The sequence below is a fragment of the Scyliorhinus canicula genome, chromosome 9 (assembly GCF_902713615.1).
Source record: "Scyliorhinus canicula chromosome 9, sScyCan1.1, whole genome shotgun sequence".
Lineage (NCBI taxonomy): Eukaryota > Metazoa > Chordata > Chondrichthyes > Carcharhiniformes > Scyliorhinidae > Scyliorhinus > Scyliorhinus canicula.
In genome coordinates, this window is record NC_052154.1 from 70,028,771 (window position 1) to 70,041,660 (window position 12,890).

The window sequence follows — 12,890 nt, forward strand, 5'->3', positions numbered from 1 at the left end:
ACTGCTACTAGGTGGAGAGGCTTGCTCACCTCTTTCCTCCATCTCGGAGGTCATGGTGCCTGGTTCCCGTTTTTTAAAAAAAACAGTAGTAATTCATGTCTGTGTAATAATACTCGGTGAGATGGAAGGTTCACTGAGGTCTGAAGATTTGACTTTAACCTCGCTAAGTACATTATAATGCATTCAAATGCATGCAAATCAGATCTGTGCCCTTCCTGGGCGCGAACCTAATCACTTCATCGGGGAGGGCCCGGGAACATCGCAATCGGAAATCTCCGATACAAATCCCATATCTGGTCCCTTGCGATATTTTGAGGCCATGTCAGGATTTGCCCCTGTGGCTAACAAGTCTGTTAAATCCCACCCACAATATTTGTATTGCAGAATCTCTCCCATCGAGCCTGCATTCTCACTCCCCTGCCATATCCCCGGAATCTTGTACATTCTTTCTTTTCAGGGAGCAATGTCATGGAGAAATGGATAGCTTCTCCCTTGCTGCTTCAGTATCTGAGGAGTCGCGAATGGTGCTGAACATTGTGCAGTCATCGGCAAACATCACCACTTCTGACCTTATGATGGAGGGGAGGTCATTGAAGAAGCAGCTGAAGATGATTGGGGCTAGGGCTCCTTCAGCAATGTCCTGGGACTGACATGACTGGCCTCCAATAACCACAACCATCTTCCTTTGTGCTGGGGGAACTCCAACCAGTGGAGAGTTTACGCCCTGAATCCCATCTCTGCCACGGCTCCTCGATGCCACATTGTTAAATGCTGTCTTGATGTCGAGGCAGTCTCACTTCAGCTCGGTTTAGCTGTTTTGTCTAAGTTGAACTTAAGGCTGTAATGAGATCAGGAGCTGAGTCGCCGTGGAGAAACCGAAACTAAGCATCAGTGAGCAGGGTATTGCTGAATGAGAACTGCTCGAGCACTTTCAATGGCCTGGACAAATAGAAACAACCTGAACCTGTGATTGTTGGGTTAGGTGGAGTATGCTTGTAATATGTAACCCCAGAAATAAATGCTCATTAAAAGTGTGAAAGGATTGGCTCCAGTTCTATCCTTCACCAACTCCCTTTCTGGAATAAAACACCCAGAGAAATGTGACAGCAGAACCATTACCAGCACCTACTGTCCAAAAGAATATGAGCAGTGGTTGTGATCGGAAGTAGTTGAGCTCAATGTTGAGGACAGAGACTGTGAGGTGCATACGCAAATGCTGTTTCTCTTTCCCTGGTTCTGTTCTTGCTTGTAAACTGTTGAACCGCTAACATCGGCCACTTCTAATGATGCTGCCTGATCTGCTGAGTAATTCCAGCATTCTCAGCTTTTATTTCAGATTACAGCATCTGCAGTACTTTATTTAAAGAAAATAATAATTGAACTGGATTATTTCAGTGACATATTTATCCAACAGTTCATCAGCAATTGGGATACGATTTCAACTTTAACTCTTCCTGACGACATCACTAGGAAGGGGAATCCGAGAAGGATGGGGGGAATTTCAGCGGGGAGAGTGTCTGTCATGAAGGGGAGACTGGGAGGGGTACAATCCATTAGCGGAGCCACCCAATTCTCCTCTTATCAGCAGAACGTCAAACAAGCTGTCTAATCCTTTGTTGGATCTTCCTCCTTGCACTCTGTCCGAGGAAATACTTGTATTTTGGAGTAAATGCAAAATGCTACTCCACTCCAGATTTAATGTTTGCTAATGGTACATGTAAATACTGCGGTGAGTTCAGCCTCTGCATTCTACATTTTAAACAAATAAATTAATTTTGAACATTGGCTTCAAGAGCTGCACAGAAACCCATGGATCTGGGGAAAGGTTTCTGTACACTGGTGTCACAAACTTGCAAAAGCATTGTTTATAAATAACACAGCACAACCTGGCCTGTAGATTTCTAACAGGTGGAAAGAATGAGGGGTTAAGTGAAGTCGCGAGAGCGCTGGCCTGTTAGTTATTGTGGTCGGTCTTGAAGTGTTTAAACTTTAAGAAAAGGGACTTTCCCGGCCTGGGGACGCAGAGATCAACCAGCTGAGACAACAAAATGTTTCACATGGCAAGCTGTACATCAGTGAAGCTTATCTCCCAGTGTTCCAACGGTCTTTAGTTCATGTTGTGGAGAGCAATAAGGAGGATCGCCAATTCCACTTAAACCTCCACCCAAATTGGGTTGGGCATGACTCACTCAAATTGTGGGTCTATGGTCTGCAATATTTGCCGTAGGCAGGAGGGTCCAAACAGACCAGCAAGCTAGGAAGCAGGCCACATCAATCGTTAGATGTAGGAGCAGAAGTAGGCCTTTTGGCTCATCCAATGTATCAATCAATGCTAACACTGGGCTGGACTGATGCCCACAGTGTATCCACCCAAACCACTGCTAGCACCAAACTCATGGCCAGCACGAGTGAGTGAGAGGAGAGGCTTCATTGGCAACATTGAAATCAAGGGTTTGGAATAGATTTTGCCATTCTTTGTGGGGAGTTCAGAGAGAGCCAAGATTGGACAATCAGCCAGTGACCTCCTCAAGCTCAAGAAATGAATGGCAAACACCAGTAACCAGCCTGATCTCCGTGTTTGACTCTCAAATCTGTGCTGCTCCCATCGAGTGAGATACCTCACTGAGAATGACAAGTTCATCTCAAATGTAAATCCTCCACAGCTGGGCAGGCACAACGTCCACACTGCCTCCGAGATGCTGTGGATTGAATTGGGAAGCCAGGTTCCAGTAAAACATAAAGCCCTGAAACCCCATTGGAAAGCCCCTGCTAAAGAGCATTTACTTACACTAAAACCTCGATGTTCTTGCAGGTACCCAGAACGGTGACACATTCTAGCTCCATGGCACAACCACCGATATCCAGGCAGATGCAGTTGGCTCCACTGTTTATAACGAAAGTCAAAACAGTCAAATCCACTGGAGTGAGCCTGAAGTTTCGAAGCTCAAATTTAGACTTTAAATGTGCCGCAACTTCCCGCGCAAGGTTATGATCTTGTGTCTCGTACACACAGTGGCATAACTCGATTATTTTTGGACCAGTTAGATTTGTGGTGGCCAACTTCCGCAGGTTCTGCAAAATAGCCTTCTGCTTGTTTTGTACCCACACTTCATTCTTGCTGGACAAGATGCCAAGGAACTGCTTACATCCCTTTGAAGCTAACCCCGATAAGAATATGTGGACGGCATCGGTGAACTCGTTTTTCATATCATTCTTTGACGTCCATTTGGATTTAAGGTAAAACCTGCGTTTTAGCATTTGATCAGTAACAGTGCTGTCAATCATCTGATGAAGTGCTGCCAGGAACTCTTGGAGGGTCAAGTGAACAAAGGCATGTCCATTCTCCTGGTTCTGATCAATGGTCTTCACTTCAAAAGTGGTAAGAAACCCATATGAGGAAGCAAAATCAGTGACCTTTTCAGAGAGGAGGTCCCTTAAATAGAACACAGACTTACTCTCCTGGAGTCCCTTTCTTGCAAGGTTGCAAAGTCCCTGAATCTCTTCCCTGTGTTTGTTCAGCAGCCGGTTTTCAGTGTTGCCATTGGCCTCTTTGCTATTTGTACCTTTACTTAAAAACACAGTGAGCATCTCAATATAGAATTGTGTCATTGTATGAGGTAGTTTGGGTTCTAAATGACTTCGAGATAACAAGTGCTCAAGACAAAGGAAAACTACCCAGCACATGGCTGGGATGTAGCACATATTTAATATCTTATTATTCTTCAGCAAGTGGCAGATTGCCTGGCGATTATGCTCACTGTCCCTGAAGAAACGACTGGCATATTCTTTGATTTTACACTGGTTGAACCCCGAGACTTCCCCGACCTGACCCACAACATCTAAAGGCAAGCAGAGGATGTCTTTCGGCCTGGAAGTTATTAGAATTGTACATCCCGGGAGCAGCTTCCCATTATACAGGCTGGAAAATAACTGCCCCACTGATAGTGGTGCGATGGGGTCATCGGAAACAACTGAGGTGCGAACAGTGGCCTTCCCTGCAAACTCATCGAAGCCATCAAACAGGATCAAAATCTTCTCCGGGTTCCCTATTATAAATCTAAATACGGAATGGGGCTTCCTTTCTGGCTGAAGAAACAAGTCAAATAACATACTCTTCAGATCTATGGTTTTTTTGATGAGATTCAGTTGGCGGAACTCAAACAAGAACACGTATTGGAACTGATTGACAGCCCCTCGCGTCCACTCGTAGCAGATCTTGTGCATCAACTTGGTCTTTCCAGTCCCTGCTTTCCCCAGTAGGATATGCACTCTGCAATGGGAGGCACGCTTTCTGTTGAGGAACTCCGCTAGGTTTGCAACCGAGTCCTGATTCTCTTCCAGCCCCGGTGAACTGAGCACATCATCCCGGCTCGCATCTATCCGCTCCTTCAGTTTGGCCACATTACCATCCTTCATGGTCAGACTTCTGAACGTTTGGTCGAGGATCACTTGTTTCATTTGATCTTCTTTTGCCATGTTGGCCTCATATTTCTGAGAGATGCTCTGTATCATTAATGAGTTATAATCCTCCGCAAAATCTGTTGACACAAAACATAAAATTCATCAGAGTGCAAAAAATGAAACAAAAAGTGGCCTCATGTTCGAAAAATATCTGTAACATTAAGAATTTTGCGTGTGTCTATTGTAGGGGAGTTCTCCCCAGTGCCCTGGCCAATATCTATCCCTCTACAAAAATCATTTAAAAAAATCTTGTGATGATCATAGAATCATAGAATTCCTACAGAGCAGAAGGAGGCCATTCAGCCCATCGGGGTTCACCGACTGTCTGAAAGAGCACCCTACCTAGGTCCACTACCCAGCCCCATTTCCACACCTCAGTAATCCCAGCTAACCTTTTGGAAACTAAGGGGTAATTTAGCATGGCCAATCCACCTAACCTGCACACCTTTGGATTGTGGGAGGATACCAGAGCACCTGGAAGAAATCCATGGAGATACAGGGAGACTGTGCAAACTCCACACAGACCATTACCCAAGGCTGGAATTGAACCAGGGTCCCTGGTGCTGTGATACAGCAGTGCTAACCACAGTGTCACCGTGACACCCTAATCATGATATTTTTATCTGTCGGAGTTTGCTGTGTGCAAATTGGCTACCGTGTTTCCTGAATTACAACAGTGATCAGGTCTTAAGAGTACCTCATTGGCTGTAAAGGACTTTGAATCATCCTAAATTCATGAAAGGTGCTATTTAAGTCCAAGCCTATTGCATCATAGCTTACAAAGGTACAAAATTGGAATAAATCACTTCAACACATCACACTTCAGTGTCACATTTGTGCTCGATAAGGTGATGGTGACTGACATGTGGATGGATCTATTAAAATATTATCAACCAACTGTGAGTCAGTCAAAGGAGGTTTGATTGATTCAGTAAGTACAAACGGGGAATCAGTAAAAGAAGCAGATCACTGAGCAATCAAATTCTTTTATCGCAAGCTGCCAACCCAAAACTAGCCCATGGCTTGAAGCAAAATATTTTAAAACACCCCAAAAATATTTCAACTGATTTCATTACCGATCTTGATCATTTTCCTCAGCAGAAAATGTATTAGAAGTAACATTAATAATGTAGTGGATGAGGGATTAGAGTTTGGGTCATAGTGTAGGTTTGTGGAGCAGCACTTGAGTTGGGTGAGCAATGAATACTTGGGAGAGGTGGAGTCAGTGAATGCCACATTACACAATGGGACAGAGTTTCCTCTCAGCATTCCACTCAGCATGCAAAGACATGCAGCTTGTAAACCCCGCCAGGTCACTTTACTGCCCAATGTTGGAAAGTGTAGAAGCGTGTGTGTTATAGTAAATGATCCTCCTGTTATACAATACATTGAATGTTAAATGTTGCAACTCTCCTGTCAGTATAAACTTACACCAACTCAGTCCATAACTGATACAAGATATCAGTTCGAAGTTGTAATTAAAGTGTAAGCTTTGTGTCTACTGCACGTATATTAGCATTTTGGATAATGCACTTCAAAGCTTATAAAGCCACAAAAGAAACCCAGTGGGAGAAATTTACATCGGAACAGGAGTAGGCCATTCAGCCCATCGAGTATGCTCTGCCATTCAATACGATCATGGCTGATCAGCCACTTCAATGCCTTTTACACCCACTATCCCCGGAACCCTTTAAGTTACTACTAATCAGAAATTTATCAATCTCTGCTTTAAATTTGCTCAATAACTGGGCTTTCACAGCCCTCTGGGGAATTGAAATCCAAAGATTCACAACCCTCTGATAAAGACATTTTTCCTCATCTTGGCCCTAAATGGCATCCCCCTTATTTTGAAATTGTGCCCCCTGGTTCCAGATTCACCAACCAAGGGAAACATCTTACCTGCGTCAACCCTGTCTATATCTTAAAATATTTTGTAGGTTTCAATGAGATCACCTCTCATTCTTCACAACCCTTGACAGGAAACAGGCCCAGTTTGTCCAATCTCTCTTCATAAGACCGTCCCTCCGTCCGCAGAACAAATCTGATGAACCTTTGTTGCACTCTCTCTATGGCAATAGCATATTTTCTGAGGTAAACTGCCCAGGCACGATCTAACCAAGCTTCTATACAATTGAAGCAAGACCTGACTACTCCTGTAGTGGTGTACATTTGTTTGAATAGCACTGTGGCTATGGCACTGTTATCAATGAAGAAAGCCACATGGATGCCCAAGGTGCTGCCTATTCTGGTGAATTGATAGAAGTCTACGTATCAGCTAATTAATTTCTTCCTCTCTTCTTCCTTTCTTTCTGCTCTTTTACTGACCTTTCCCATTGTCGGAACCAGGAATCCACAAGGATTTGGCAATTTTACAACATCCCCTTAATTGCACCAGAATATGGCCTTTATTAGACCAATTCGCCCCAGCTAATACCTAAGCAATGAGCTTAAAGTGCCAGGTCAGATAGAACACAATGTATAAATATTGCAATGTGCCCCATACCCAACACCAGCCCGGAGTAATGTTAATACACGCTAATTGGCTAGTACTGCATCAAATGGCCAACTGCAGCACACAGCAAACATCATGAATTACAACCAAAATTTACACACTTCAGCCCGCAACCTCAACACTCTAGTCAAGGAGCATGCAGAGCCTCACACCAGGTCAGCAGTCAGTGCTACAGCAACGTAACCAGGACCGCCAAGGTGTGGCAGTGGCTCCTGGCGCAGGAACCCACTGTCCTCTCCCAGGATGGCGACTTAGTGTGACATTCGCCTGCAGGCTCCTCAACCGAAAATCAGCAGCCTTCCACCAGCCATGTTGTAATGGTAAAACTGTCTGTTCGCTAATCCCACTGGCAGCGCACCCCCACCCGCAGGTTAGCGTGGGCTAACTTCAATGAGAATTCCCATTGGCAGTGGGGGCATAGAGAATCCCGCCTCCACCAAACGGTGCGTCACCTCCTGCCGCCAAGAAGCATGCGGCTGGGGGACCGGAGAATCCTGTCCACTGTGTGGAAATATCAGGACCAGCAAAGACAGATGGAATGGTTGGCAGGGTAGCACAGTCGTTAGCATTGCTTCACAGAGTCAGGGTCCCATGTTCGATTCCGGCTTGGGTCATTGTCAGTGCTGAGTCTGCATGTTCCCCTTACTTGTGACAATAATAAAGATTATTATTATAAAATAAAGGCACCGAGGGAATGCTAAGAAGAGTGATTATAATAATAATAATATTTACTGTCACAAGTAGGCTTATATTAACACTGCAATGAAGTTACTGTGAAAAGCCCCTAGTCGCCACATTCCAGCGCCTGTCCGGGTACACAGAGGGGGAATTCAGAATGTCCAAATTACCTAACAGCACATCTTTTGGGACTTGTGGGAGGAAACTGGAGCCCCCGGAGGAAATTCACGCAGGCACAGGGAGAACGTCACCATTGAACCTGCTTCCACAGTGAATACCAGATCAGAACAAGTTGGGCGTAAATAAAGCTATTTGTCTCCCACTGGTGTTTTGCCTATTATCTCAAGTCTGGATCATCTGGTATTGGACCTGCAGACATGGGAGACAGTTTGTTCTTATCTTCTCCATCAAAACCCCTATCATTTTCAACACCATTCTATCCTTCACCTTCCCTGCTCAACCCCAATTTCATCACCTCTCACCAGCCCTAGAAATGCCTTGTCCTTTGGTCCTCCAGTAAATCCCTTCTGCACCAACTGGGAGGGCTTAACACCTTTCCTAAAGTGTGGTTACCCTCAATCGGACACAAAACGCCAGCTGAGGCTGAACAGTGATTCCTAAAGGTTCAGCATAGCTTACTTGCTTCTGTACTCTATGCTTCTACAGATAAAGAGAAAGAACAATTAATTACTTTAAAATAGAACGTGAAGAATTACCTGAAATCGCTGGCAAATTCAAATACTCTTCTCCTGTTTGAGGTGACGTGTTGTCCATTTCTTCAGGGTCTGGATTCCACATGGTGCTGGTGGAACTGTATTTAGCTGCTGCTGCCTTGTCATGAATTTCTGAAATAGAATAGGAAGGTGGCTTTCAGGCCTATGTACAAACATCCATCAAAATATGTATAAATATGTCTTGAGCATCACGTCTGTAGACATTTACAAACACTCTGCAGCCATGTCATCTCCCCAGAGAGACGAGAAAATAAAATAAATGCAGGTTAATAAGGGGAGAATACTCTGAAAATTCCCCTCTGACTCACCCAGGCGATTGAAACTGATCCAGGGGATTGTTTATTGACAGAGAGAGATCAGCAGGGACATTTACAGACTATGTTACCAATTTCACCACTTCATGACAATCTGCGACCAATCTGAGTCCAATTATTCAGCCAAACACATGCCAATTCCTTTCCTTGTTTCTGGGTCAAACTCCTGCCTTTTGTCGATGTGGGAGCACCAAAGGCCTGCAGCGGGACTTCAGGGTTGGCTAACAAAATGGAGCCTTGTTCCCAGGACAAATCAAGCCGCTGAGTTGTATAAAGCTACTGGTGGGCAGCATGGGATCCTGGTCACAGCAAGCTGGGGGGCTGAATTTTCCAAGCCCTGGGTCGGAGGTGGGTGGGGGAGGAGGGCCAGGGAAATAGAGTGGGTGCCAGGAACATAGAGTGGGTGCCTCGTCAGGACTGCTTTCCGGCGTAATCCCATCGACGGGAACATTTCCGGGGTTCGACCACACCTCACTGCTGTCAACTGTGAGCTCGGGAACCCTAATGTCATCCCGAAGCCCAGGTGGAAACAAAGTCCAATGCGGAGTGTGGTGAATCACAGTAGCGTAATTCACACTGCATTACACATGTTGTACTATGTCTCTGTAAGATCGGCACACGAGAAGTTGCGCTGCTCTGCCACTAGGGGGAGATGCACTGGGAGTGTACGGGAGTTTGTACTGGGCTCCACCCTTGGCTTCACCCACGGCTCCTCCCCCTAACCAGAAGTATAAAGGTTGATGCTGAGAGCCTGCCTGCCAGTTCATCTGGAGTTCACCTTGTCACAGGCAGGCTCTGTTGTAAGACGATGAAAAACCACTGTTCACTTCTAACCACGTGTCACGTGAATTGATGGTCTCATCACGGAGTGAACAAATAGGCCAAGGGCAAATACAAAGATCTCCCCACCCTTAGTTGAATTTCTGTTGCAGCTCACAAGCAGTACTATCTACATTAATGTTCATGCTTCTACTTACGCTTTCTCGATCGTTTTACTTCAGGGGTTGCAACTTGTCCTGCTTTTCGTTTTCTTCCAATATCTAAAGAAGTTGTCAAAATGTCGATGTCACATTATTGAATAGACTATGTGGAAATTTTAGTTCATGGCAATAAGGTTATTCAGATTATTGGCAATCGGCCAGAGCATTTCAAGAACTGTCATACATGTCATCTTAATGCTAAATTATAAATTATTTTATAACCAGTTGTTCCAAAACACCTATACAGACATATAATAGATGTAGAGAGATTCTATTAATGATATGCTAAATGGATTCCTGACAGCCTTCAGTGGGAATGATGACCTGCCATTTTCCTGCCGTGTCGGTCGAGACTGCAAGTTCCTGCTTTCATTTCCCACCATTGGAAACCCGATTTCTTTTCATCCCAATGTATTCTCGGACCCACCCGCCACAAACCTCCCCACTGCCAGGGGGATGCGAATATACTGCCTACCCCTGATAACCTTTCACCTCTTTGTTCATCAAGAATCTACCTAGCTCTGCCTTAAAAATATTCAAAGACTCTACTTCCACTGCCTTGTGAGGAAGAGATTTTCAGAGAATGATGACCCTCTGGGAGAAAATTATTCTCTTCATCTCCGTCTAAAATGAGTGACCCCTTATTTTTAAACAGTAACTCCCAGTTCTAGATTCTCCGACAAGAGGAAAATCCCTTCCACATCTACACTGTCAAGACCCCTCAGGATCTCAATAATTTTGGTCAAGTCCCCTCTTACTCTTCTAAACTCTAGTGGATACAAACCTAACCTCTCCAAATTTCCTCATAAGACAATCCACCCATTCCTGGTATTAGTCACATTAACCTTCTCTGAGCTGCTTCTAATGCATCTTTCCTGAAATTAAGAGGCTTAGGGCGCGGTCCTCCTGCCATGCTGCGCCGGAAAAACAGCTCGCCGCAGCGCAAGCGTGACCGCTGGGAGACCCCACTTCCAGGATCTACCCAGCTCGCAACGCCTCGTGAGATTCAACGCAACCTCGCGAGACGTTGCAAGGTGAATCCCGCCCACAATGGCAAATCTGTATATTAGAGGGAGTCAGTAAGCCTGACTCAAATGTGCAGATTCCCAATAAACCCTAGGCTTTGGGATTTAATCCATTTGGCGCGGGGTCCTCGAGCGAGCACTGTTTGGTACAGGTCCCCACTAACAGGAACCAAACAGAACAGCATTCATAAAGGTCTCCAGGGTATCGGAGGCCCCCAGCTGCACACCCTTTGGGCAGGGTGGTACTCTGGCACTGCTGATGCACCTGGGTACACTGGCAGTGTGTGGTAGTCGCCACAGATGTATATATTGTATTTAGAGGATGTAGGTGCTTTATGGTAAGGCCCTGTACTACAGGTACGGGGGTAGTTCCCTGCCTGCTGGCTCCGCCCAGTAGGCGGAGTATAAATATGTGTGCTCCCCATACAGCAGTCATTTTGCCGGCTGCTGTAGGAGGCCACACATCTTAGTGTAATAAAGCCTCGATTGCATCCAACTCTCGTCTTTGTGTAATTGATCGTGCATCACAGTGCACACCCACCTGGCACCATGGCATTGTCAAGGTGCCCAGGTGGCATTGCCATCAGGCAGGGGCACTGCCAAATTGCCAGGTTGACATTACTAAGGTTCAAAACTGGCATTTATTGCGCATGTGATTGGCCCGGGGTTCCAGGGGACCCTACCATATTGCGTTCGGACTTGGAGGGGGAGAAGGTTGGGGACTCTTTTCGGGGCCTCAGAAATCGAGACGCCATTTAAAAATGACGTCCCGATCGCTCAGTACAACAGGCAGTTCCGGCGAGCAGAGCTTCACATTGTAAATAATGGGTCTATGTACGGCCTCGTGTTGAATAGCCATGGGTTTCTTGGTACTGTGAGTGCCGGGAAACATGCGGCTAAATGTACTCGCTCGGGGACTTTGTTCCCTTTTGGGAAGATTGGGCCCTAATACTGTACACAATATTGCAGATGTGGTCTCACCAATGCCCTGTACAACTGAAGCAAAATTCAGCCAGAGAGAGCCAAAGTGACGGAGAGTGAGTGAGTAAGAGACAGGGTCACAGAGAGAGAGTTAGTTACATGATTATATTGTCCAAAGACTATGGGGGTGAGTCGCTGGCCACATTGCGCCCAGCGCAAATCCCACTATGTGGGAGAATTGCGGGAGATCCCAAAGTTAGATCTCAACGGGTCAGAAGGTAGTGGACTCAAGTACCACCCCATAGACTTGAACACAAGGGTTCTGGTAAAACTTAACATCAGTGGAGATGGGAGCGCTGAACGGTCAGAAGTGCCATCTTTTGGATGAGAAGTCAATCCAAGGTCCCATCTGTCCTCTCAGGGAAATGCAACAGATCTTCTGTCATGACTTTGTAGAAAAGTAGGGGCCGGGGGGGGGGGGGGGGGGATTATTCTCAGCATCCTCACCAATTTCTACCCTTCAATTATTATCAGTGAAAAACCTAATCCAGTTCTGTATCTTATTGCTGTCTGTGCAACACTGCTGTGAATTAACGGCCATATTACCTATATGAATGATCAAAAGCCTTCTCATCTCTTGCTTGAGTCTACCTAATGCAAATGTCACTACCTCTGCCAGGGCTGTGGAAGCTGCACGAGATCGGATTGGTAAAAAAAAAATCACTGTTCATCTTGTTTGTCTTATTTTAATAAAAGGACCGCTTCCTCTGTCACATCCCCAGCACATGGGCCAGTACACAACTGATTTAATTCATCCTGTGACTGTAGGAAAAATTAACGAACCAGGGCGTTGCATCTTTGTTTTAAAGGCAGATCCTTGGCATTCCCTAATTTTTGGCACCAAGACATAGTAAATGATCCATGGATTTATCTGGATTCATTTTGAGGGTTTATGTCACTACAGAAACAGAAGTCAGGCTTGGGTTACATTATGAGAGAAAGATTCTATTCCAACTGTTCCATCTTCACACTTGCATCTTTAAATTGAAGCTGTTCACGGTCTTGGAACTAACAGATACATACAGTTACAGGATCGCTACAGTATAAACATAGCAAAGGCAATCCTAAGGAATACCTCAGTTTGGTATTTGGTAGGAGGGGGCGGTGGGCCGTGGGTGAGTGCATGAGGTGTACAGAAAGAAGTTTTACCAAAATGACCATTCCAGCTAAAATCTTCTCTGTAATTCCAGTTGGAATTCTAGGTT

General features: G+C 45.4%; 1 protein-coding gene across 1 annotated transcript in view; it reads right to left on the reverse strand.

The window, feature by feature from the left end:
* nlrc5 (NLR family, CARD domain containing 5) overlaps positions 1–12,890 on the reverse strand; it is a 238,677-nt gene that overhangs the window by 166,867 nt on the left and 58,920 nt on the right. Inside the window, exons 4-6 of the mRNA XM_038806870.1 lie at positions 9,677–9,739; positions 8,368–8,496; positions 2,789–4,538 (exon numbers count right to left, since the gene is read on the reverse strand). Of these exons, the coding sequence (XP_038662798.1) occupies positions 2,789–4,538; positions 8,368–8,496; positions 9,677–9,739 (1,942 nt within the window). The remainder of the gene's footprint in view (positions 1–2,788; positions 4,539–8,367; positions 8,497–9,676; positions 9,740–12,890) is intronic.